The 23,048-nt window shown below is 39.5% G+C and overlaps 1 protein-coding gene across 1 annotated transcript in view; it reads right to left on the bottom strand.

Moving 5' to 3' along the window:
* TAFA1 (TAFA chemokine like family member 1) overlaps positions 1–23,048 on the bottom strand; it is a gene marked incomplete at its 3' end in the record, with an annotated part of 486,155 nt that overhangs the window by 93,245 nt on the left and 369,862 nt on the right. The window contains exon 4 of the mRNA XM_082663867.1: positions 11,126–11,266. Within this exon, the coding sequence (XP_082519993.1) occupies positions 11,126–11,266 (141 nt within the window). The remainder of the gene's footprint in view (positions 1–11,125; positions 11,267–23,048) is intronic.

Below are 23,048 nucleotides of genomic sequence, written 5' to 3'. Positions count from 1 at the left end.
AATGATTTAACTTCTCTAAGGTACTAGGTTCTTCCTCTATAAAATGGGGATAATAATAGTACCTGTATGATAAGGCTGCTGTTGTGAGAATTACATAAAGTAATACATGTAATACACAGGGTCTGGCACATAGTAAGGACGCAATAATTACAAACTAGTACAATTATCAGTTTTAAACTAGTACTATAACTAGTGTCCCATATAGTTGACAAGACCATTGCCAGCTGACATGGATGGACTTAACCTCTCTAATTTGCAGATTAAAGAGAATGAAAATGATATCCAGAAAGAGCCCAAGATGAAAGGTGAAAATCATCCGCAAACGCTACGATGATCACATACAGTTTTAGCTGTCTTGAGGACTCCTACTGTTCACTCTCTGCTCTTGCATATGGTGACCCCAGTATATTATCATAACTTCCTTTTTCACTTGAGACACTATTGAGAGGGTTGATGAGCACAGGTACCCAGCATAAAGCAATATTAGTGTGTAGGCACCAAAGGAGATCATGAATGATCACTTCTGAGCTGGTGCTAGCACGCCATTCTAAATCTGAAGAAATGTGATCTTTCTTTGAACGAGTGTCTGTTTAACCACCCAATCATACCAGCCTAAGTAATATTAGCTGACGTTGAATTTGAATCCATTAAAGTTTACCATTAAGTCTTTTAAATGAAGCAATGATGAAAACACCAACTAGTATCAGGGATTATAAATAAAATAGATGCACTGGGGAAGGGGAGAATTTTCTGTCCTAGCTCAGCTGGAGATCTTGACTCCATCTGGTCTTGTGTAGTTGGTGTCTGGAATTTCCTTTCTAAATCCACCCCGCCAATTAAGGACCCTAGGTTCCTTTTATCACTTCTTGGGGTTCACCTATGCAGGGTGGAAGGCTAAGGAGGCCTTAGGACACTGGTGGTTATGACTCCTGTTGCACTGTCAGTGTGCAACATGTTAGCTGCTATTCGTGGATCGTCTCCACTGGAAGGCAACCAAAAGGATATGAAGAGTGTGTTGAACTATTGTGTAAAGTGCTTTCCCGGCTGGCAGCTGGAGAGATGGGTCCATAGGGGGTAACACATCTCTCTGGCAGTAGTGACAGATAGCCTTTGCTCCAGTGGACCACATTTCTCCTACTCACGTGGTCCTTCTTTTCTCCCTCCCTGGGCTCATGGCATCCATATTAGTTTGGGGGCAAAAAAAATCCTAATCCTTCAATTTTCTACCTGAGTTTCTGAATGACTTTTGAACTTAAACACTAAGTATTATTTGGGCCTCTATTCTCTGGTCAGTGGGTAAATTATATCTTGCTGTTTGGGCTGGGAGTAGGCCCTCAAAAATTCAAGGAGCTTGAGAGGATGGAAGAATACATTATTAATTTTTCAAAATAGTACTCATCTGCATAAATTTCTCCATGAGCCTCAGAAGGGGACATGAGTTTTACCACTTCCTTAGGTGAAGTTATCAGAACCTTCCACATAGAAATGGACTGATACCCTCAGCAGCTTCCAGTGCTATTGCAGAAGGACAGGGCTATAGATTTTCCTAGAAGTGTGAAATAGCTCACGAGCCTTGCTCGTTATTCATATGGACAGCACATTAGTGACACAGGACCCTGAAATCTTGCCTTATCTAGGCTGAAGCCTAGCTAGAGGGATGAGGAGCTGACTCAGATTTAGAACATTTTTTCCCCCTTTTGAAAATAAACAAGAATTGATCAAAGGTGCTCTCATACCAGACAAGAACAGGTCTTTGAAAACACCTGAGCTCTTTGTAGATAAATGGAAATCAATGACTTTGGAGCTGTGTTAGGGAAATTTTCTTGTTGATGAATTTGGAATTCTGTGTAACCAAGTACATTCCAACTAGATAACTGACAAAGATTTGGGATGTGCTACACGATAATTACACACACACACACCATACATGCCGTGACAAATGTTTGCGCAGAGAGTTTTGTATTTCTCAAGTGGTTACAAAGATGGGCTTTACAACGGGACTGACTATATTTAGGTCCAAGTATTTGCACTAAATATACTTTCATATTAGGTTTTCCTCCTGGAAAGGACATCAAAATCCTTAGAAGATTTCTTAGATGATGTCTAGATTCATGACCCAATCCTGTTGAGGAAATCCTGTTGTGAATTATGTCTAAGAACTATAGCTAAATAAAATCACTGTAAGGAGTTGTAATGCATGCGATTTCTATTATGCTCCCCAAACATCCAGTCTCATTACAAAATTTCCTATTTATCTTCTTCCCTTTTGCTGAACGAAATAAAGAAAAGTGGCTAACTAATTGAGTTTGTACGCCATTTATCACTGAGTATGATATATACGTAATTTTCCTCTCCTCTCTCCTTAATACTGGGTATTACTAAACTTTTCATCTCTGCATATATTTGACTGATGAAACATTACATTTCAGGGTTTAATTTACATTTCTTCACTTGAGTGATGTTGAGTGCTTTTTCCATGTTTACCAGTCATTCTTTTACTGAAAGAGTGAAGTATTCAAGATACTTTCTTATGCTAAAAAATATAGGTTAAGACCTTTTTCTTATACTGTGACAGCATTTTGATTTATTGAGTTTTATATGTTGTGTACTCATAGGCCTGCTTGTGCATAGATATTATCTGTAAGGATGCACAGAAGTCTGGTAACGACAGTTCCCTCTGGCGATTAAGATGCGAGAGGATTAGCAGGAAAGGGGAGGAGAGGGAGGATTACTCTAATTTTGATCCTTTCTTTGCTGTTTTTGGATACATGTATTTGCATTTACATGAGGTTATTACTTTTATATCAAAGAGCAAATTTTTTCCAACAAATTAATTTGCTTATTAACTTGAGAAGAGTAGGAAGATGACTCTGTGAGCCAGAAACCATACATTCCACTGTCTTCAGGGATCAGGTAATTGACCTCAATGTGCCAGAGCCAGGTGTGCAATAGGGAGTGGTGAGGCCTGTGGGAAACTGGAGTGTCCCATCAAAGAGAAAGCAAAGTCAATTTTTACATGACTCTGCCAACCTAAGGAATAGGTCTGATGGTAGTTTCTGCCAGTGGGCTGTCAGTTGGAACTTACTGCCTGAAACTAAAAGAAAAAGGGACACCCACTCCTAGAGGTATGGGAATATCTGAAGACTGAATTCCCACTCTCTTTATCCTGACAAGGAACAAACAGAGAGACAGCCCTTTTATTAGACAGTCTAAAAAGCTTTGTCAGTTCTTATACACCCTTCCTCTCATTCCACTTACTAATATACACTTGGATCCCTTACATACCTGGGCAGGAAGAGGTGCCAAGTAGGGGAGCAAAAGAAAATTTACATAAAATTCAGAAATTGTGCCTAAAAATATCACAATTTTACTAATGATGCCATCAAAGACCTTCCTGTAACAAGAACAGTAAAATCTCCTTTCAGCAATGCCTCATGATGAAACCAGTTGAGCTCAGCCTCCTGTCTATTAAACAAGCCAGAGTCTGCCTTGAAAGAATAAGGCAAGTTTTAAACAGAGACAGTAATGAAGGAACCATACATAGACAGCTACTGTGGCATGTGGCCCTAATCCACTACAGCAATTCGTTATTTTGGTCTTTTATTACGTGTGGACGACAAGTAACAAACGGCAGAACCAAAATAGGTCATCTTCCCTGTCCCCTAAAATGTTAATATGTGTGAATAAAAATAAGGGCTTAAACTTTTCCATACTATATTTCTCTGGAAGGTCTCTAGATGATTTCCGAACTGCAGTTGAGCCTGACGTGTCCCTGAAATATTATAAATCTCATAACTACCAGGACCTGTTGTGCAGTGTTTGGTCAGCCAGTCTTAGGAAAAACACTGAGCTATGGGCAAAGGAATTATCAGTTGGTCTTGGAAGACCTAAAAAGCTTTCCTGGAAACAAAAACAAAAACACAGTCCATAGAGTCTAATACCAGCTTGGCCTGAAGTCCATTTCATGGAACACTGGGTCTGCAGGCTATGAATAAGTGTTACATAGGAGAAGCCTCTGTGATCAAAAATGTTTGGGAAATACCGGACTAAAGTTCTATAAGTTTCTTGTCTGCAGAACTTCTCAGAGCCTTTAATATGCTATCCTATTTTAGAAGGCTAAGAAGGGGCTATTATATGCAATATTTCTCATACATACTTCATGCTATTCTACAGAAAACTGTTGCTGAATTTTGAATTTCCTTCAATTCTCAGACCTTTTTCTCTATCATGACTGTCTCTAGGGAATACAATTGTACGCGGTCAAGAAAATTTTATTATGTATTTTCCAAAGGAGCAACCTTCAGAAGCAATTTTTGTAAAGATTCTGGTACTGGAATCTCAAATAATGCAACTTGAAAAAAAAGTGTCAATCTATGAAATACCCTTTATTTTGTTAAAATTAGTTATACGCTGTGAGACTGAATACAAACAAGTTGTTTGGAAAAATGAATGAAGTCATTTTACGGGTAGGTGTTTTAATATTCCTTCTAAGAGTCCATTGTCTTCTCTCTCTTTTATCCCTTTCTCTCTGGTTTCTCTTTCCCATGCTCCTTTTTTGCATCCCTCTATCTCACTGACTGTGGGTCTCCTTCCCTGTTCTTCTGTTTGTTTTCCTGGGTCTGAGTTCTGCGTATCTTTCCTCGTCTCTTTTGCTCTTGTCTTGGAAACTAAGTCATGATAAGTCAGGAACAAAATATCCTGATAGATTGTGGGGGGGGGGGTTCTTCACGGAAATAGCCAGGAGTATGATGCCTTTTTCATTATATTAACTGTACACTGATGGTTAAAAACAAAATAATCTGGGATTTCCATATCTATCAAACTTAGAAAGTTTTGTGATGTGAGCTGGTCTCTTCCTGCTGCTCTCTCCGGCTGGTAATCCAGTCTAAGTAGACAAGAATACCAGGTAATATTTGCTAGCAACCCGTCATAGAAAGAGTCACAAGTTACACTGAATGAGAAGGGAAGGCCTATCAACTTATCATGGAGATTTTTCTTAATTAGATTGATGCTAAAAATCCACAGTGAATTAAGACCTCCTCTACTAAACAGTAGTTGTAGTGATTTTGTTTTCACGTATTTGTCTAAGTTGGATATATACATAAAGTACATGAGAATAAAATCCTAAATAGAGAAAAATGCATGAAAATTTCCCCATCAAACATTTTACCCCCTCATGCCTTAAACAATGACACTTCAATCTTTCTCCAAAACTGAAACCATTATTTACAAAAATGTTTCTAACTGCTCAATGACAATGACCTTAGGAAGGGAAATCAAGCAACCATCTCTAAGACACAGAAAGGGAAGGGGCAGGTATTGCCCAAAGTACTGAATGTTTCCGCAAGTATCCACATGGCCGCACTTTCTCTTCTCACCCAGATATTTTGGCATCTGGCAAGAAAGCCTTTAGAATATAACTCATGTTTATGTTAGATCCTTGTTTGCCTGTGTTTGAGAAATGGGTGCCTTGGAGTCAGACAGCCCAGGAGGATCTTTTGGCTCTGCCACTACTGGCTATCAGATTTCGAGCAATCTTACAGCCAATCTCTGTGCCTCAGTTTCCTGGCGAGTAAAATGGAAATAATAGAAGGCTACACCTTATGAGGTTGGGGTTAGAATGAAATGAATATACAAACTTGAAGGACTTGGAAAAGTGGTACATGGTAAGCCTTCAAGAAAATGTTAGCCATTATTTTTATTATTGTTATCATTATTATTACTGTTTATATTCAATTATTTTTAAAACTTTGACACTGATACTCTTTTTATGCCACTACAGATCAATTAGAATAATAAAATATAATTTCACAAGCCCCCTAGAAATTCATTTTCATTACATCATCTGCTTGGAAAAATTCTTCCCTTAAATAAACAATTACGTTTGAGTCATCATCTTCTTGTGTATGACTATTTTATTTTAAATTTAGTCCCTGGAAAGTAATTGGAGATTACAAAAAGACTGTACATTATATTTTTAGTTGGTCTCAACCAAAGATATTGAGTAAGGTGTCTCCCATCTATTTTGGGTTATAGAAATTAATAAAACACAACATCATGTGAATTCTAGTGTAACAACCTATATTCCCTCAGAGTAGCGCTACGCACACATCCAACAGTATAGTGCTTTCTAAAATATCTGCAAATGACTATGCCAAAATTTAAGTTGTTGAGTATGTTTCCTTGGTATTTTCAGCTATTAGGCGACAGAGGATCACTTTTCCACTAAAAGTCCACTCCTTAAAAACTTCTCCAAATATCATGTATTATACTTTTGAATAAGTTGCTAAGATGATACCGCAAAATTTATGTTCCATTTAAAACAATCTGCTCTCAGATTGTGAATCCTAAAACAATCCAATATAAGCTTTTTAAAAAATCAAGCTGTGCCTCTGTTTTCGGAAACACTATAAAAAGGCATCTGACCTGCCATTTCAGAGAAAATCAAATAACAGCAACTGGAACACTTACCATGGGAAATGCACTATGTAGAACAGAATATGTTTAGGACAAACGTGATATATGGATGGTCAACTGCTGTCACAGGTAGAAACTGGTTTCTATCCATTCTTAAAATGCGGAAGGGAAATGCATGATACATCATAAATGTGCCAAAGTGGAGGCAATAGTTAGATAAATGGTGGTGTATCCACCCCCCGAAATCCTGTGTAGTTATTAACAATAATGTTCTTTAAGAGTATGTATTAAGCTGGAAAATGTTCATATTAAAGGGAACAAGCTGTTGATCAGATAGTACTATAACACTGTAGTTCAATAAAATACGTACTTTGTGAGTTTCTCTTTAATGATGGGTTAAACCTCAAAGAACACATACTTATTTTCTTACAAAGCGACGATAATCTCTGAGCAGTAATATTATGGGTGACTTTAATGTATGGATGTACTTCTGTATTCTTCAAAATTCCTATAATGAACATACATTCCTGAAGAAGACTTACCATCATTAATGATATCCAGGGTAAATAGTTTGAAGCAGCTCCCACAAAAGATAGTGGCTAAAATGCCACTGTATTGAATTCGTATGAAACAAAACTTCATAAAGTAATGTCTGTTTCTAAGCATTACCCACAATTATTAGTAAGATAGGAATTGATACCATCATTTAGCGAGCACTTGAGGAGAACCAGACATTATGCAAAGCACATTATACACATGATTTCCTTAGTTCTCACCACAACCCCATGAAGCAGAAGCAATTCTCATTCCCGTTTTACAGATGAGGAAACAGGTTAGGAAGCAAATGTGACTTGCCCAAGGTCATTCTATTAGTAACTGGTACAGCTGGGATTCCACTCATGTCTGCCTAATCTCACAGTTCGTGCTCTTAATAACTACACTGGAATTGTTAATTTATAGACCCACTTCATATTTAATTTGCATGTAGACATCTAGGCCATAAAAAGAGTTTTGATCGAAGTAACACATAGACTTTTCCCACATGTGCCAATGGATTCCAAGATTCTGGAGGAGTAGAATGCTATGGAAATTATAAAAAATCACCATAAGACGACAGAATACTCTATACTTCATGGAATTTTGCTCAGAAGACAGACACTAATAGCCTAAACCTACTACACCAAAGGGCTCAGAGTGTCCAAAGTCAAACAAACGTGTTCTGAGAGACAGAATGTTACCACTATGTGGCTTCACCTCTCACAGAAACTTACAGCCAAATGCCATTTTCCCCTCTGCCAGCACAGACAATGCATTGCCTTTGTGTCTTCCACCCAAATCCTGAAGGCAATTCTATTTCTAGATCATTAGTGATAGAAATGAACTGGAAACGAAATGGAGATTTCTAGTTAACAGGCTCAATGCTTTCTTTGGCAGAGACTAGGAGAAATCATCATGGTTTTATAATGTTTATTGGCTTCTAGGGCCAAGAGTTGCTTCCTGTAAGAGGATGCAATGGCTTTTCTAGTCTAGCTGCCTGCCTTTCCTGCAGTAGAGGTGCTTTACTGTGCTGACTGTGATCTAGAATAAGTAAATTATCATGGTGCAAGTTTCTCAACCTCAGCTCCACTGACACTGGGGGTGGGATAAATACTCTGTTGAGGGAGCTGTCCTGTGCATTGTAGGACGGTTAGCAGCTTCCCTGGCTTCTACACACCTGACACCAGGAGCACCCCTCTAGTCGCAAACACTAATGTCTATACCAAATGGCCCCTGAGAATTGGCCTGATTGAGAACCACTGATCACAGTGTATTTCTTTTTTAACATCTTTATTGGAGTATAATTGCTTCACAATGGTGTGTTAGTTTCTGCTTTACAACAAAATGAATCAGTTATATATATACATATGTTCCCATATCTCTGCCCTCTTGCATCTCCCTCCCTCCCACCCTCCCTATCCCACCCCTCTAGATGGTCACAAAGCACCGAGCTGATCTCCCTGTGCTATGCGGCTGCTTCCCACTAGCTATCTACCTTACGTTTGGTAGTATATATATGTCCATGCCGCTCTCTCGCTTTGTCACAGCTTACCCTTCCCCCTCCCCATATCCTCAAGTCCATTCTCTAGTAGGTCTGTGTCTTTATTCCTGTCTTACCCCTAGGTTCTTCATAACATTTTTTTTCTTAAATTCCATATATGTGTGTTAGCATACGGTATTTGTCTCTCTCTTTCTGACTTACTTCACTCTGTATGACAGACTCTGGGTCTATCCACCTCATTACAAATAGCTCAATTTCATTTCTTTTTACGGCTGAGTAATATTCCATTGTATATATGTGCCACATCTTCTTTATCCATTCATCCGATGATGGACACTTAGGTTGTTTCCATCTCTGGGCTATTGTAAATAGAGCTGCAATGAACATTTTGGTACATGGCTCTTTTTGAATTATGGTTTTCTCAGGGTATATGCCCAGTAGTGGGATTGCTGGGTCATATGGTAGTTCTATTTGTAGAATTTCTCCAAAGAAGATATACAGACTGCCAACAAACACATGAAAGAATGCTCAACATCACTAATCATTAGAGAAATGCAAATCAAAACTACAATGAGATATCATCTCACACCGGTCAGAATGGCCATCATCAAAAAATCTAGAAACCATAAATGCTGGAGAGGGTGTGGAGAAAAGGGAACCCTCTTGCACTGTTGGTGGGAATGTAAATTGATACAGCCACTGTGGAGAACAGTATGGAGGTTCCTTAAAAAAACACAGTGTATTCTTAAACCTGGATTTTTCACATCATTTTAAAAACAGCGTGACCTTCCCATGGTTCAGAGTACCCTATGAGCTTGTCCCTCTAGGTGTGGCTGATTGGGCAAAGATCGACAGATGACCCAAGCTGTGTCAATCACATTCAGTCTTTTTGGAGAAGGCATTTAAGACACAGGAGGCGAGTATACTTGGGCTATACCATGATGCTGAGTGAGATCAGAGTTGGTACCACAGAAATAAAAGCTTCACACAAATCCCTAAGTTGTGGGAGAGCAAAAGTTAAAACCCTTTAAGAGGGAACCTGTCTACAGAGAGGAGAATGAGGGAAAGAAAGAACAAAAACAAAGAAAACAAGAATGGCAGCTGCCTAAATAGTTGATGAATCCTATGAAGTTTGGCTGAATTTCCTGTAACTGGGTTTCCCAGGATTCCTCTATTTTCTTAAAAAAATAAAATTTCTCCTTTCTTGGTCTAGCTTGTGTGTGTTTCCTTTCTAACCACCTCATACTTCATAATGAAAATACATGAGTCAATCTAGAAGGTGTCCTTCCCCCTCTATATCTAGAGGTAGGATCATGGACCCTAAGGCAAGAGATATAGGTTCTAATTCCTGCTTTGTGACCTGAGCAAGTGAGTCACTTCTCTGAGTCCTGATTTTCTTACGAAGAATTTGAAGATCAGCTCACATTTGGCTCTAAAATTATGAAAGATAAAGATGGGGAAAGACATCTGTGATCGCTTTGAACTTTGGACTCTCTGTTTGACAGGCATATAAAATTGTTTAAAGATGGTGGTCAAGACTTGGTATTAGAGTCAGTTACTTTCGTCTCAAGAGTTAGTACAGCTACAACTTATCAATCATGGGACGAATGGAATAGTGATTAACCCTTCTAAGCCTCAGTTTCCTTCATGTTTAAAATGGGAGGGAAAGTGTATCTGCCCCAGGGGTCCCCGTCTCCAGGTTTTCAAGCCCTTTTCATCCACTCCCATGCTGAACAGATAGGGTTGACTTATATAACCAATGTGATATTGTGAAAACAATGAAGGATAACTTCTGAGCCTCTATCATAAAAGAAAAGGTCACTGTGGCTTCTACATTGTTCTCCTGGGTCACTCACTCTGGGGAAAGCTGCTGCCATGTTGTGAGGACACCCAGCCCCTTTGGAGAGGTCCATGTGGCAGGGCACAGAGGCCAGCTGCCAACAGTTCTGTGAACGGGCCATTTTAAAACCACCCTCCAGCATCAGTCAAGCCTTCAGATCTTGACAGTAACCACGGAAGGGACCCTAAGCCAGAACCATCCAGCTAAGCTAAATTCCTAATCCATGGAAACTGTGAGACAACGTTTGCCGTTTACAGCTGCTAACTTTTGGGGGGAGGGCATAAATTGTTACATAGCAATAGATAACAAAGATGGGGATGTTGGGATGAGTAAATAAAATAATGCATGAGAAATGTTTAGGACAGGGTTTGGTACATGGTGAACTCTCAGGGCACTTCTATCTGTTCATGAATGTATGTGAACCCCTAGAGCAGTGCCTGGCACATAGTAAATGCTCACTAAATATGTGTTGAATGAATGTTAGGTATTATTTTTTCACTACCATTATCATCATCATCATAATCATACATAACCTCGACCCAAAATCAATTCCCAGATGAGTTGGACCCTCAAAATTATAGACTTGAAAAGATTCCTTTACCTTATCTTCTCTACACAATGGTCAACCAACAGCTATTTGAAAATGCCAAAGCCAGAGAAACAAGAATTCAAACTCTATGTAGAGGGCTGGCATTTGTCTAACTTTGCAGCACTTTGGATGCACCTTCTTCATTATCCTGAACCATATTTAAATGAAACAAAACATATATATTATGCACAGTAACGACGCAGATGAACTCCTAGAGAGAGGTGTAAAGCCAGCTACTTACCATCGACACAGGAAGGTCGGTTTCTTGTCGTTCCAGCCACTTTCCCAGGTAGACAGGAACACTTGACTGTTTGCGATCGCTCCTCAATGCGGTTCTTATTACAACATCTGTGCGCAGCGATCACTTCACATGTCCCTCCTTCTGGCAAGAGAGAAAGAATCAGGACACTGATTAGAAATAATTCAGTGGGCATTCAGGCATGTGAGGGTATGTGCGAAGGGGTTGGGGAAAGTGAGAGAAATAAAAGGAAGAGTTTCTATGAGGTACAGTTACTGTGGGATTCTCTCCCATAACATGTACATATACATGCATACAAGATTATGTACAAGGGATGTCTCATCTTGGAGAAGACAAGCATCACAGCAGTACTCTTTGAATGCAACAAAGAGCACCAATGAAGAGCCCTCAAGAGGCAACACTTCCTGGTTGTACGTACGGAGAGGCAGCGGAGTAGTGAATGCCTGGAGCTAACACAAAATGAAGATGTTACCATATTTAAATGCATTACATTTGGGGAGTTCACCCCTGTGTTATCTTTGCATTTAGAATTCTCTGTACTCCTACTAATGATAAGCGACAGACACTCCAGTGATACAGAACCTGCAGTGGCAAGAAAACTGCCCAGAAATGAGCTCTCCTTCCCAGCACCTGCTCCTCTCAAGCGGGATGAATAGAAAATCTAGTTGTGCAGTCATTTCCCCAGTCCAGATCTCACCCAAGAGGGATAGAAAGAGTCACTGGAGAACATCGTCATGTGCTTTAGATGGAATCTCAAATTACAGACCAAGGCATACGGCTTCACTTCATCGTTACAGGTCAGCCATGCATTCGTCAGAATTTAGTGGCAACTTAGGGTGTGCCACTGTCTGCTAGGTTCTTAACAGGTGCTCTCCCGGGTGTGTCAAATGTCACTGAGATTCAGCTGGATCTTTCCAGACCGCAGGACACCAGCTAAGCCAGTTCTCCAGGGACACAAAAGATACTCCAAGTTATCAGAAACCAGGAATCAACTTTCCTAACATCAAGTTTTGCATTCAGGAAGGATGTTTTTCATTTGACAAGAATGGACCCATAACATTTAGGATCCTTGGCATTTAGGATTCAGTTGGCAGTAATTCCTCAAGCATTTATGAAGCAACCACTGTCCACAAATTACTAGAAGGGATGTGTATCCAGCCTGTACATGGTGAGCACTTAGGAAACATTGTAAAAAAGGAGCAGAGGGAGGGAAGACAGGAGGGAGGGAAGAATTTAAACCCAACACCATCCTATCCTGGGGCACTGGTCTCCTTGCAGGCTACTGGCTGAACATGGCAGGCGTGATCCCTTTTGAGCATTGCTCTGAAGAATAGTCTCGACAAGCTGAACTAGGTACCACCTAGGACAGTCTTCTAGTGGATCTCTGGCTTATTCTCACCTCTTCCATATCTTTCCCAAATGTTATTTTATCGGCGGCACATTTGACCACCTTATTGAACTCATAATTCCCTTAGCCAGCACGCATGACCTCACTTTGCTCTTCACCATGCCCCATCCCACACCCCACTGCCAGCGTACCTGTAACTTTCAAATACAGCATATAATTTATTTATTTATTGTACTTATTGTGTGTTCCCCACTGGAATGTAATTTCCTCAAGGACAGGTGTTGTATTGTCTTCCATTAAACATCGTATCGTTATGAGAATTTCAAAAGTGCTTTTAGTACATATTTCATTTAAATTGCAAAGTTGTTCAAAGATAGAAATAGGACGATTGTTACCTGTATTTTTTAGTGAGGATGCAGACTTAAAGCAGCCAAGTGACCTAGCCATAAAACTAATGGTGATAATAAAAGTATTACAGGAGTTAACCATTTATTGACTCTTTACTGTGTAACTGACATCATGGTAGATACCGTCTAAACCTTCAATTTACTCTATGCTCCCGAAAGCCCAGTGAGCTTATGATTACCTTTTACAGAGGAGGCAACTGAGATCCAGAGCAGCTTAAACATTTGCTCACGTTTTACTTAGCAAGTACCTGGCAGCATCCGGACCAGAATTCAGATCCTCTGACCCCATATATATGTTCTTTCCCTGGTCCCACCCTGGCACCCATACTGCCACTCCTCTGCAAAGGGACTAGGAATTGACAAGTGCTCCATTTTCATTAAAACCTTGTAAATAAAGTCAATAACCCCAGACCACATCCTCCTCAGGCTCACGGATGATGGATTTGCACACTGGAAGCCAGAGGTGTTGCTCTAAATAACAAGCTCATCTGGTCTTGACAAGTTGAACTATGGCTCCAATTACACCTGCTGCTCAGATACACCAATGCGGAGCCCAGAACCAGGTCTCAGAGGACCACAGGACCTTGCCATTTAGAAAGTCTGAATGGCCCTGTCATACCCAAATCTCCTGATTCCCAAGGTTTACACTTGTGACTGACCTACCCCTAGTCAATCAGAGAAATCTAACCTTTCAATCTATTCTAACTACGAAAGCCTAGCCCACTGACTTGTAATGACAAAGAGAAAATTAGATCTTTGACAGGAAAAGGCTCACATCTGCAGTCCTTTGGTCAGAAGTCTTCAAGTTATGCCTAGTGGGGCTTCACAGATTATCTGAGGGGGCTCAGTTATATCACTGGAGGAAAGGAGAAAGCAACTCTAGATACTTTATTTTTAATATTCACTATAGTACTTCAATGTTTTATTTAAATGTTTATTTTAACATTCAGTATAATCCTGCAAAGGAGTTCCTCTGCTAAGGAAAAAGTGAAAACAACTGTACTTCGCTGCTGATCAGCTCTGAAGCTAGTATCAAATGACACGTATTTATTGGATAGATGGATGATTGAACCAGATGAAAAATGAATTACAAATCTGTCATGGATTATTGCACAGTCATTTAACATGGAACTTACAGTTTTTCGAGAAGCTTAGATGTCTTTGCTACGGTAGTGTATAGCAAGCTGGTAAGATATACTCCCCCTTTCCAATTTCTATGTGTTTTTTTATTTCTTGGCTATATCAGAAGCCCACATTTACTTTGGTCCACCCAGGACATAGTGAGAGGCTGATCAAATTCTGTGAAAAGAAATACAATTCTGGACTTCTATAATAACCACAGGGATAAAACTTTTCAAGACCCTCTGCAACTGACTATACAGTCTTATTTACCTATTGGCCTCATCAGTTGGCTGCTTCAGAAAGGAGACTGGAAATCAAAATTTTCCCAGCTTTGGTCCCCATGAAAGGAAAGGGTTAGGTTTGTCATAACCCTTTCTGGGAACTAGAAAATTGTTCTTTTAAATCGATTTTATCTGCATTTTAAGAATTACCTAGTGAACTGTCCTTTCAAAACTAAGTGCCAAGGTTACTGCAGAATCATAATGATAATATTTGTCATGTAAGTGTCTTTCAGTCTTTGGCGCCAATGCCAGTCCATTCTAAATTTTATCTCAGTCCAAGTCAAAATGATTTCAAGATGATCTGTGGCCTCTCAAAGGAAAGTCATTTAAGTGCCCAGAATATTGAGCTTTCCTTTCTTGCTGATGGATTTCTGGAAACTCGCTTCTTTTCTGGATTTCCCTCAGCATCTGTAGATCCAGCAAAGAAGACAGGTGAAGTAACCTACTAGCTGATGGCAGAGAATGTGTCACAAACGTAAGCCAGTGTGGAATTCAGACTTAGCAGGTTGTTGCTTGTATCACCACTTTGTCTATAAAAAACACACCTAAGATGAAATATAAGCAATTAGCCTTCTACCCTAAATCTAGCGTTGTAAGGGGTCGCATTGTTCTTCCAGATTAGGAGGTAAATACAGTAATTATATGACTAATGCAGGCCAATCTGAAAAAGTTACATGCGTTAGATGCACATCAATTTCACAGTTCTCCCTCCACGCAAATTTTTAGAACAGTGGCATTGCTTCCCGCTCCCCTTGCCCATGTTCCCCAGGTGGCAATGGGAGAGTCCCCCGCAGGGAAGCTCCCCCGGGCAGCTCTCCACTTCCCCTGTCTGCTCTTTCTTTTGGATTTGTCAGCACTCTGAGTACATTATCAAAACCGATTTTTAACAGGAAGAGAAAGTTTCTACTACCCAAAAAAAAAAAAAAAAAAAAAAGACAGCATTTCAAGATTATTTCTCGCAGCAGCAACAGCTGGAGAAGTTAAAAAAAATGCCAAGCCCAATATGCTCCCAGCAATGACCCCTCCTTCCCAATTCAATGCATCACTGTCTTGCCCTGTACAAGTGAGGAAACACAAGAAGATGAATTGCTAAGGATAATATTTCTTTTAAAAAAGAGTTCCCACAGATGACAATTCCATGTCATGATGGAAAGGGAGGATGAGATTAGGAATGACTGTCAGGCAGATGGCTTAAAACTTGAAGGTTGGCGTCCTAAAACAGTTTGCCCCCCAAAATGGACATCTAATAGAAATAGCTTATACCAACCTACCTGATTGCTCTGAGCTATAAACTGGGTCAACCATTTAAAAATGGGCACTTGTGGGAGATTGCTAAGGTCTAATCCTTTTCATCTGCCAGGGAATTTGACGTCCAGTAGTATGTTTTGGTATTGATGTTTTTCCATGACCAAGCATAGCCAAGTATTTGGAAATTATCACAACACCAAGTTTGCTGGGAAAGAAGACGCTGGGTGAGACTGTAAAGTTGAAATGGAAGAAAATTATCTTTTTTTTTTTTAAACTTAAGTCTAAACTCTGTATTTTGGGGGGAGGGGGGTCCCTGTATTCACTATTCAACTCTTCTTTAGGTGGTCTCCTTGAATCAGATTGCTATATGATCCTACAATCTCACATAATTATCCCATAATAATATTCACAATGCATTATTTTGGCATTTTTAAAGAATATTTCACTTTTCTTATCTGTACAAGAACAGCAAGTTTTCTGTTTCATTACTCTGTTACTGGGCCCATGTCTGGCCTATAGATATTTGTTGAATGAACCTCTTCCCCAAAGACTAGCTTTTGTCCCCGACTGTATGCTCACTTAAGTAAGCCAGACTTTTCTTTTATAGCGCGTCTCCTAATTGGAATGATTCGTTTACTACCTGTCCATCTTGTTGGGCTAGACACTCTTGTGATGGCAGGGACCACATCTTGTTTACTTCTTTATCCCTAGTGCCTGGAGTAATAGTTGACATTCACACATTCGCTAAATTACTGAATAATTAAATGACTGAATAAGGGATAGAAGGAATAAAGGGAAGAAGCAGAGGACGGAAGAAGGAAGGGAAGGAGTGAGATGGGAGAATGAAAGAGGAAGAAAGGAGAAACTAAGAAAAGAAAAAGAAGAGAAGAAAGACTGATTATAAATTAATCCTCTTTGGGGAACTTTTCCTGAGTATCCATTACGTGGTCTTTTCAGAAAATAAACTTGAATGATAAATGTAGCTTTTGCAAAGAAGTGACGGACCTTCAAATACACCTTCCAGAAAAATCAGCTTGGAACTCTCATTTGGGGGAGAGCCAGACTGTACAAAGGAAAAGCTTTTCATTCTAAGTGAAATGACTGGAAAATGAAAGAGCAATTTAGAGTAACCATAAGGAAACTTCTGTCCTCATTAATAGCTAAGCCAGGATATATCTGCTTATCGTCGAAGCGGACTTTTAGAGGACATGAATAAAATGTGATTAAGGAATGGTAAGATTGACATGATAATCCGGATCCTTGCCTTTTCACTTTATTGCAAATGGTTCCTTTCTTTAAAAGCTGTTAAGTGTAAGGAAAAGCACAGGTTTGTTGAGATTCACTTTTGTAGGACTTCTTGATCAAGGCCTTATAAGTAGCTCTCTTGGAATCTATTGTAGCGGATGTCAGAAATGGATATTTAGGACTGTGTTAAAAATGCTTTATTGACCCACTGGACTGGAAGGAAGCTCCAGGTGTCTTTGTAAATCATTGACAAGAGAGACACTGATGGATCTTTAAGCATGTCTTGGTCGAGGAGGGCAAAATGGCCACTTGATTTTTTTATGTTTGAGATTAAACAAATTACCATCTCCTCTGTCCTAGGGTTCTGGCATATATTCAGGATAGACAAATATAGGAAAAAGAAACAACTACTGGGGTAGACAACCATGTTTTAGGCAGTATAGCATAATGAATACAATAAAATATTGTAGAATCAGGGCCCCAAAGTGCAAGTCCTAAATCAGCTTCCTGTTTTTCTCCATTCTATGTCTCAAGGTTCTCCTCTGTAAAATGTGGATAATAATAGCATTAACTTATTAGGGTTGTTTTGAGGACTAAATGGGTATGAGAAATGAATAAGTATAGACAAACTGATTATAATAATACTTGCCTCAAAGTAGGCACTAAACTATATTCTGCTGTTAGTAATACTATTGGGATCATTATCTTTGACTAGATCAGAATTACTTGTGGAAACATATTGGACTCTTCGAAATTTTTTCCCTCTTTTGACCAACATGGACCATTCCCCACACCCATCTCCTTACTCTTACCCCAGGCCAGTGGTGGGGGAACAACATTTAGACCTCACCAGTCCCTTGAGATAAGATTGCTAAAGGTACTGTATAATACAGTAGACTCAACAAGCATCCCCCAGATTTCCCCTTTATAGTTTTTAAAGAAGAAAATGGCTCAAACATTGGATATGTTCGAACTCCTACTGTAGAAATCATTTTTAATAACTGCTCTAACAACATGGAAATATATTTTACTCGAAGATATACCAATGAGGTTACAAGAAGAACATTCTTGAATCTTTACTGATCTTTATATACTACAGAACTTTTACTTGTTTCCAGGCAGGATGCCTTGGATGGCATTAGGGAGGGGAACCCAAGTAATGGTTTGGGCATCAGACTGGCATTGTGCTATTCTCAGATCTGCTGGAGAATCTGTGTTAAAATAAGGCTGAAAATGTAACATCTCCTCCTGTGTATTTTTTGCCCCCAAATTTGTTTGCCTGATCTGGATCTGCTGTCAATCCAATGCAAATTAATGCAGTCACTGAAACAGCTTATTGCCCAGTAGGGAAAGCCACTGGAAGGCTGGGTAGGACATTCACCCTGGATGTTGATGTAAGTTTCTGGTAACTAAATCACAGTATCAGTGCCCTTCAGCTTCCCTGGGTTATGATCTCAAATAAATAAATCAAATTCTATTATGGTGATTAGGGAAAGAGTTGGAATGAAACACAGCTTAGAAAGATAGCTATGTCCACTCTTCCCCTCTGAGGTGCAACATTCTCAATCTAAATCCTGCTAGGATTTCTCCCAACTCTATCCTTACACCGACATCACTCATCCAGCTGGGTGAGAGTTTATCAGGTTTTCCTTTTCTATTGCTAGCCTTCAAGGCTGAGAGCAATATGCAAACAGTTTCTTGAATAGAAACAGGCAACCCTGTTCTACAGAAGCCACACCTCTACGTATATTAATTTCTTTTAAATTACCTGAAATACTGACATGAAAGGTTGATTATATGAATATATAGATGTTATCTGAAATAATCAACATCATTTGAGCTACTAGCTGGGTGACTTGGAGCAAGATGTAACCTCTAAGCCCTGGTCCCTTGTAAGTAAGATGCCAAACTTAAGTAATGTTCTGAGGATTAGAGACTGTGTATCAACAGTAATTAATACACTGGGCAGGACACAGTAGGTCCGCTCTAAATAAGAGCTGACATTCTTCTTATTGTTAACCTAAAAAACGAAACCCAGTTTCAAAGACAATACTGGAGACAGTGACGTCTGACATGAGTTCTGATGGAAGGACAGAATTCTGAAAGGCTGGAAAATGGAGGCATTTACTTGTCAAGCTCCAAGACCCCCCGTCAAATGTCTGAACTGTCTGTGCAATGATGGGTGGTCGAACGTGCTTTCTCCTTTGCATCCCTGCATCAGCTACTCTTATGTCTTTATTCATTTTTCTTCCTGATATTTATTTAATGGCATACAAGCAGTAATACACTCTGAAAAGGAAGCCCAATAATAATTACAAACTTAAAATTCTCTTAAAATGAAATTGTTCTATTATCCTGCACGGGTAAGTGTAATGGATGTTAAAAGGAACATGGGTGGTGATGATACACCATCCCCATTATTGAAACATGAATGGACAGCAGGCAATGTGGTGACTCAAAATCCATCACCTCTAAACCATAACTGTTTTATGACATTTTTTCCTCCAGCTAAACAAAAATACATGCTATGGAACAACATTCCTGAGTTGGCTTAGAAGCAAAGACAAGAAGATCAAGATAAAATCTGAGATAATCTAGGGAGAAATGACTGTGAAATACTATCCCCAGAAAGAAACATTTTCACTTTAGGTTCTGATGATCCCTGGTGGGTCCTCTTGCTGAGTCTTAAACTGATCTTAAATTCTAAGTCCTTACTTTGGTACCCACAGGAGAACCACATGAAAATCCATAGATATTAGCTTTTACTTCCGTCTATGGTCTAATTACTCTCAAACTCCTAAGTGAGTTATCAAGTGTTATGGAAATCTGTTATACAAACACTAAAATTAGCATTTTGCTTGTGTCTACTGAATTCTATAATTAAGGGTTTTGTAAGGCAGGGGTCTCTACGATATCAATGGCTGGGACTTTTCTAAGTCCTAGAGGATCCATGTGCGGTAGGATGGTTAAGACCATAGCACTTGAGACTGGATTTTGGAGCCATATTTAATTGACTGGATTTAAATGCTGCCTGCACCCTTTGTGAGCTGTATTATCTCAGGAAAAAACATTTAAGCTTTCTATTCTTAGCTTCCTCATCTGTAAAATGGGGAAAATAATACTTTCATGATTAGGTTGCTGTGAGGATCAGTGAGTAAACACTTGCAGTGCACTTAGAACAGTGCCTGAAGTTTAAGAACAAGGCAAGTGTTTGCTACACTTGCAGTGCACTTAGAACAGTGCCTGAAGTTTAAGAACAAGGCAAGTGTTTGCTATTATTAATTTTAGCTGTTGTGGCCATTAGGGCTTCCCAATGACTATCTCTGGCTCTCTTCCTCTGGGCTTACGGTAGTTCCTAGTTCCCCTGTGGGAGGTGGGTCCATATGACTATTTCTGTGTTAAAGGAAGTGATGTGTGACTTACATACCAAGCTTTTAATTCCTTATGGAAGATTCTCCCGGGTTCTCTTCCTGCTGGTGTGGTAACCAGAAGTAATTTAGATCAGGGATCAGCAAACTTTTTCTATAAAGGTCCAGGTAGAAAATATTTTTGGTTTTGTTGGTCATCTGATCTCTGTGGCAACTACCAAACTCTGCTGTTGGAATACGAAAGCAACTACAAACAATACATAAACAGAAGTGTGAGTGTGTGCCAATAAAATGTTATGTACGGAAACCGAAACTTGAATTTCATGTTAATTTTTAGGTGTCACAAATATTCTCCTTTTGATTTTTTCCCAGCCTTTGAAAAACGTAAAGATCATTCTTAGCTCATGAGCTATAAAAAACAAATGGCGAGCCAGATTTGGCCTACGGACCATAGTGTGTCCACCCCTATTTTGGTTATTGGCTTCCCCCCCTCCCCAGTTCTAGTTCCTGGGTAACTCCTTCAAACACAACCCCTCTGATGAACCACAGTGGGCATGTTGCTTGATCAAGAAATAAACCTTCATCGTTTTAAGCCAATGAGAGTTGGGGCTGGTTTGTTATCGAAGCTTAACACAGCCTAATCTGACTAATATATTATTCTTTAAGGTGATGAGAATAAAAGAGGTATATTACCCCCTCAAGAGTGCTTAAATAGGTTCCGTAAATATGTTTAACAATAACTAGGGTGGAACCAATCCAAAGCTTTTACCCGGGAAGGGAAGTATAGTCTTTCAAATCAACGCCTTCCATGAAGAACTGGAATGAGATACAGCAGCTCAGCTTCCTCCTCTGTGCAAATGCGCCATCCAAGCCAAGTATCTGGCCCTTGTCATCTGGGTGTTTTATTGGTTTGGCTGAGAGGTAATCATGAAAGTATATATTTCTTTATATCATGAGATAGTGCCTCTCCTCCACAGCCACAGAGATCAGAAAACACACATTTAGGGGAAAGAAGGCAAACAGAAACTGATTTGTGTTACACATTGTAGAAGTCATTAACTATGACTCAGGTAGAAAAACTTATTACTTCTCTTTTTGACAGTGATGACAATTTAATAGTATTTGACTCTGCCACGTTACATAAAGCGTCTGGAGGCATTGGAAAAGACTGTTTATCAAGATGATAAACAAGGTTTCATTTCCTTCCTGGCTGCGTGGACGTGATCAGAAGTCTAAGGCCGTCCGAAATCCCTTAGCCTGGCCACCAGGCAGACGTTAAGCTACTTGGGACCATCTGCGCTTGAAATGAGCTTCACTTAATGGACCTGCTGGATCAGGTCAGCACTAAGGAAGGAATGTTTGCATGAGTACCTGAGCACTGGGGCATTCAGTGTGGACTTGGGGGCTGAGGGAAGGGTATTAGTCCTACTAAAACTCTGCTCTCTGGGAATCTCATATTCACTAATTTCAAAACATACAGCCAGTTTTGCCTTCTGATTTGGGTAAATCAGGCTGGATAAATTCCCAGCATGCTGGGAATAGAATGAGTTTGTATGGGTGAGTATAATAAAAAACACTTACAAAATAAGTGTTTGTTCTTAGTATTGTTATCATTATTATTAACTGTGGGAGTCATTAATGCCATTAGTCAATTCTACTTTGTAGTAGTTCTCTATTCTTTTTACCTGTCCAGCAAACACTCCCACTTCTACTGGTGACTGCTTCCTTGTTTTCCTTATGGAGCCAATGGCCTTGTTCCCCATTCTCAGCTCATGGGGTCTTGAAGTTGTTGGTTCTATCCCTGATCCAGAAGAGGGCACAAGACTCAAGACTACCTTAGTGGATTATGCACTCTCTAGGGACCAAGCGAGTGCTACAAGGGCTGGTACCTAGCTCAAGCTGTACACAGTGAGATCTAATAGTAAAACATTTATTCTTGGGAAAATATAGTTTTTTTTCCTACAAGTGTTTCTGATGAAAAGATATAAATCTGGAGCTTGCCACTATCTTAGTACTATGACAGAAAAGTGTGCAAATGAATGGAATCAACAAAGAGGGAAGCCAAGTGGAAAAGCAGAGTGCTTCCTGCCATGATTGTTAGCGCTACTTGATATAGCTGTGCCTGAAGCTGGTAGCTGAACTTTAGCCAAAAAACACCTTATTTTAAAAATTGAGTTTGAATTATTTTTTCTACTACTTGCAATAAAGAGTCATGAAGTACAGTTATACTAAGGGCATTAAGAAGATTTTCTGCAATTTTCTTTTCTTCTTTTCTATAAATTTTATTATATGGAGGACCCTATGGTAGTTACCAAAATTAAACCAGATATCACCCTATCTAAATGCCACCTCCTGAGGGAAACCTTCTGTAACTTCCCTTATTACGTCATTCACATCTTCTCCCTCCCATTCCAGACTCTCAGAGCACTGTGACCTTTTCCACTTCAGCCCATCCCCAACTGAAAGTTTACATGTGTTTGTTAAATACTTTTTATCATTGTCTACTTCCTGTAATAAGTAAAAAGCCCTGTGAGGCAGGGACCATATCTGTTGTCAATGATCATGTTATCCTGAGAACCCCGCACAAGAACTAACTGGGGAAAACAATGTTGCACACTCAGTACTTATTATCTTCTTTTTCAAAGAGCTAGATCAACAATTTTGAGCAGAGTGGCTATACACCCACACATTCAAAAATATTTTTCTATTCCTCTTATAGCTATGATGGACACATGGCAAAGTTCTTGTCAATGAAAGGAAAATAACTATAAATGAAAATCTGCTGAGGTTATCTAGAAAGACTTTGCTTTCCTTACGTAACACTTGCCCCTTCTTATACCATTTTTTGCTTCTTCCTGTCTGAAATGCAGGCTTGAAGGCTGGAAC

Source organism: Grampus griseus (assembly GCF_964374135.1).
Source record: "Grampus griseus genome assembly, chromosome: 10".
Lineage (NCBI taxonomy): Eukaryota > Metazoa > Chordata > Mammalia > Artiodactyla > Delphinidae > Grampus > Grampus griseus.
Note: the sequence above shows the minus strand (reverse complement) of the source record. Positions and strands in the feature narration are given on the sequence as shown.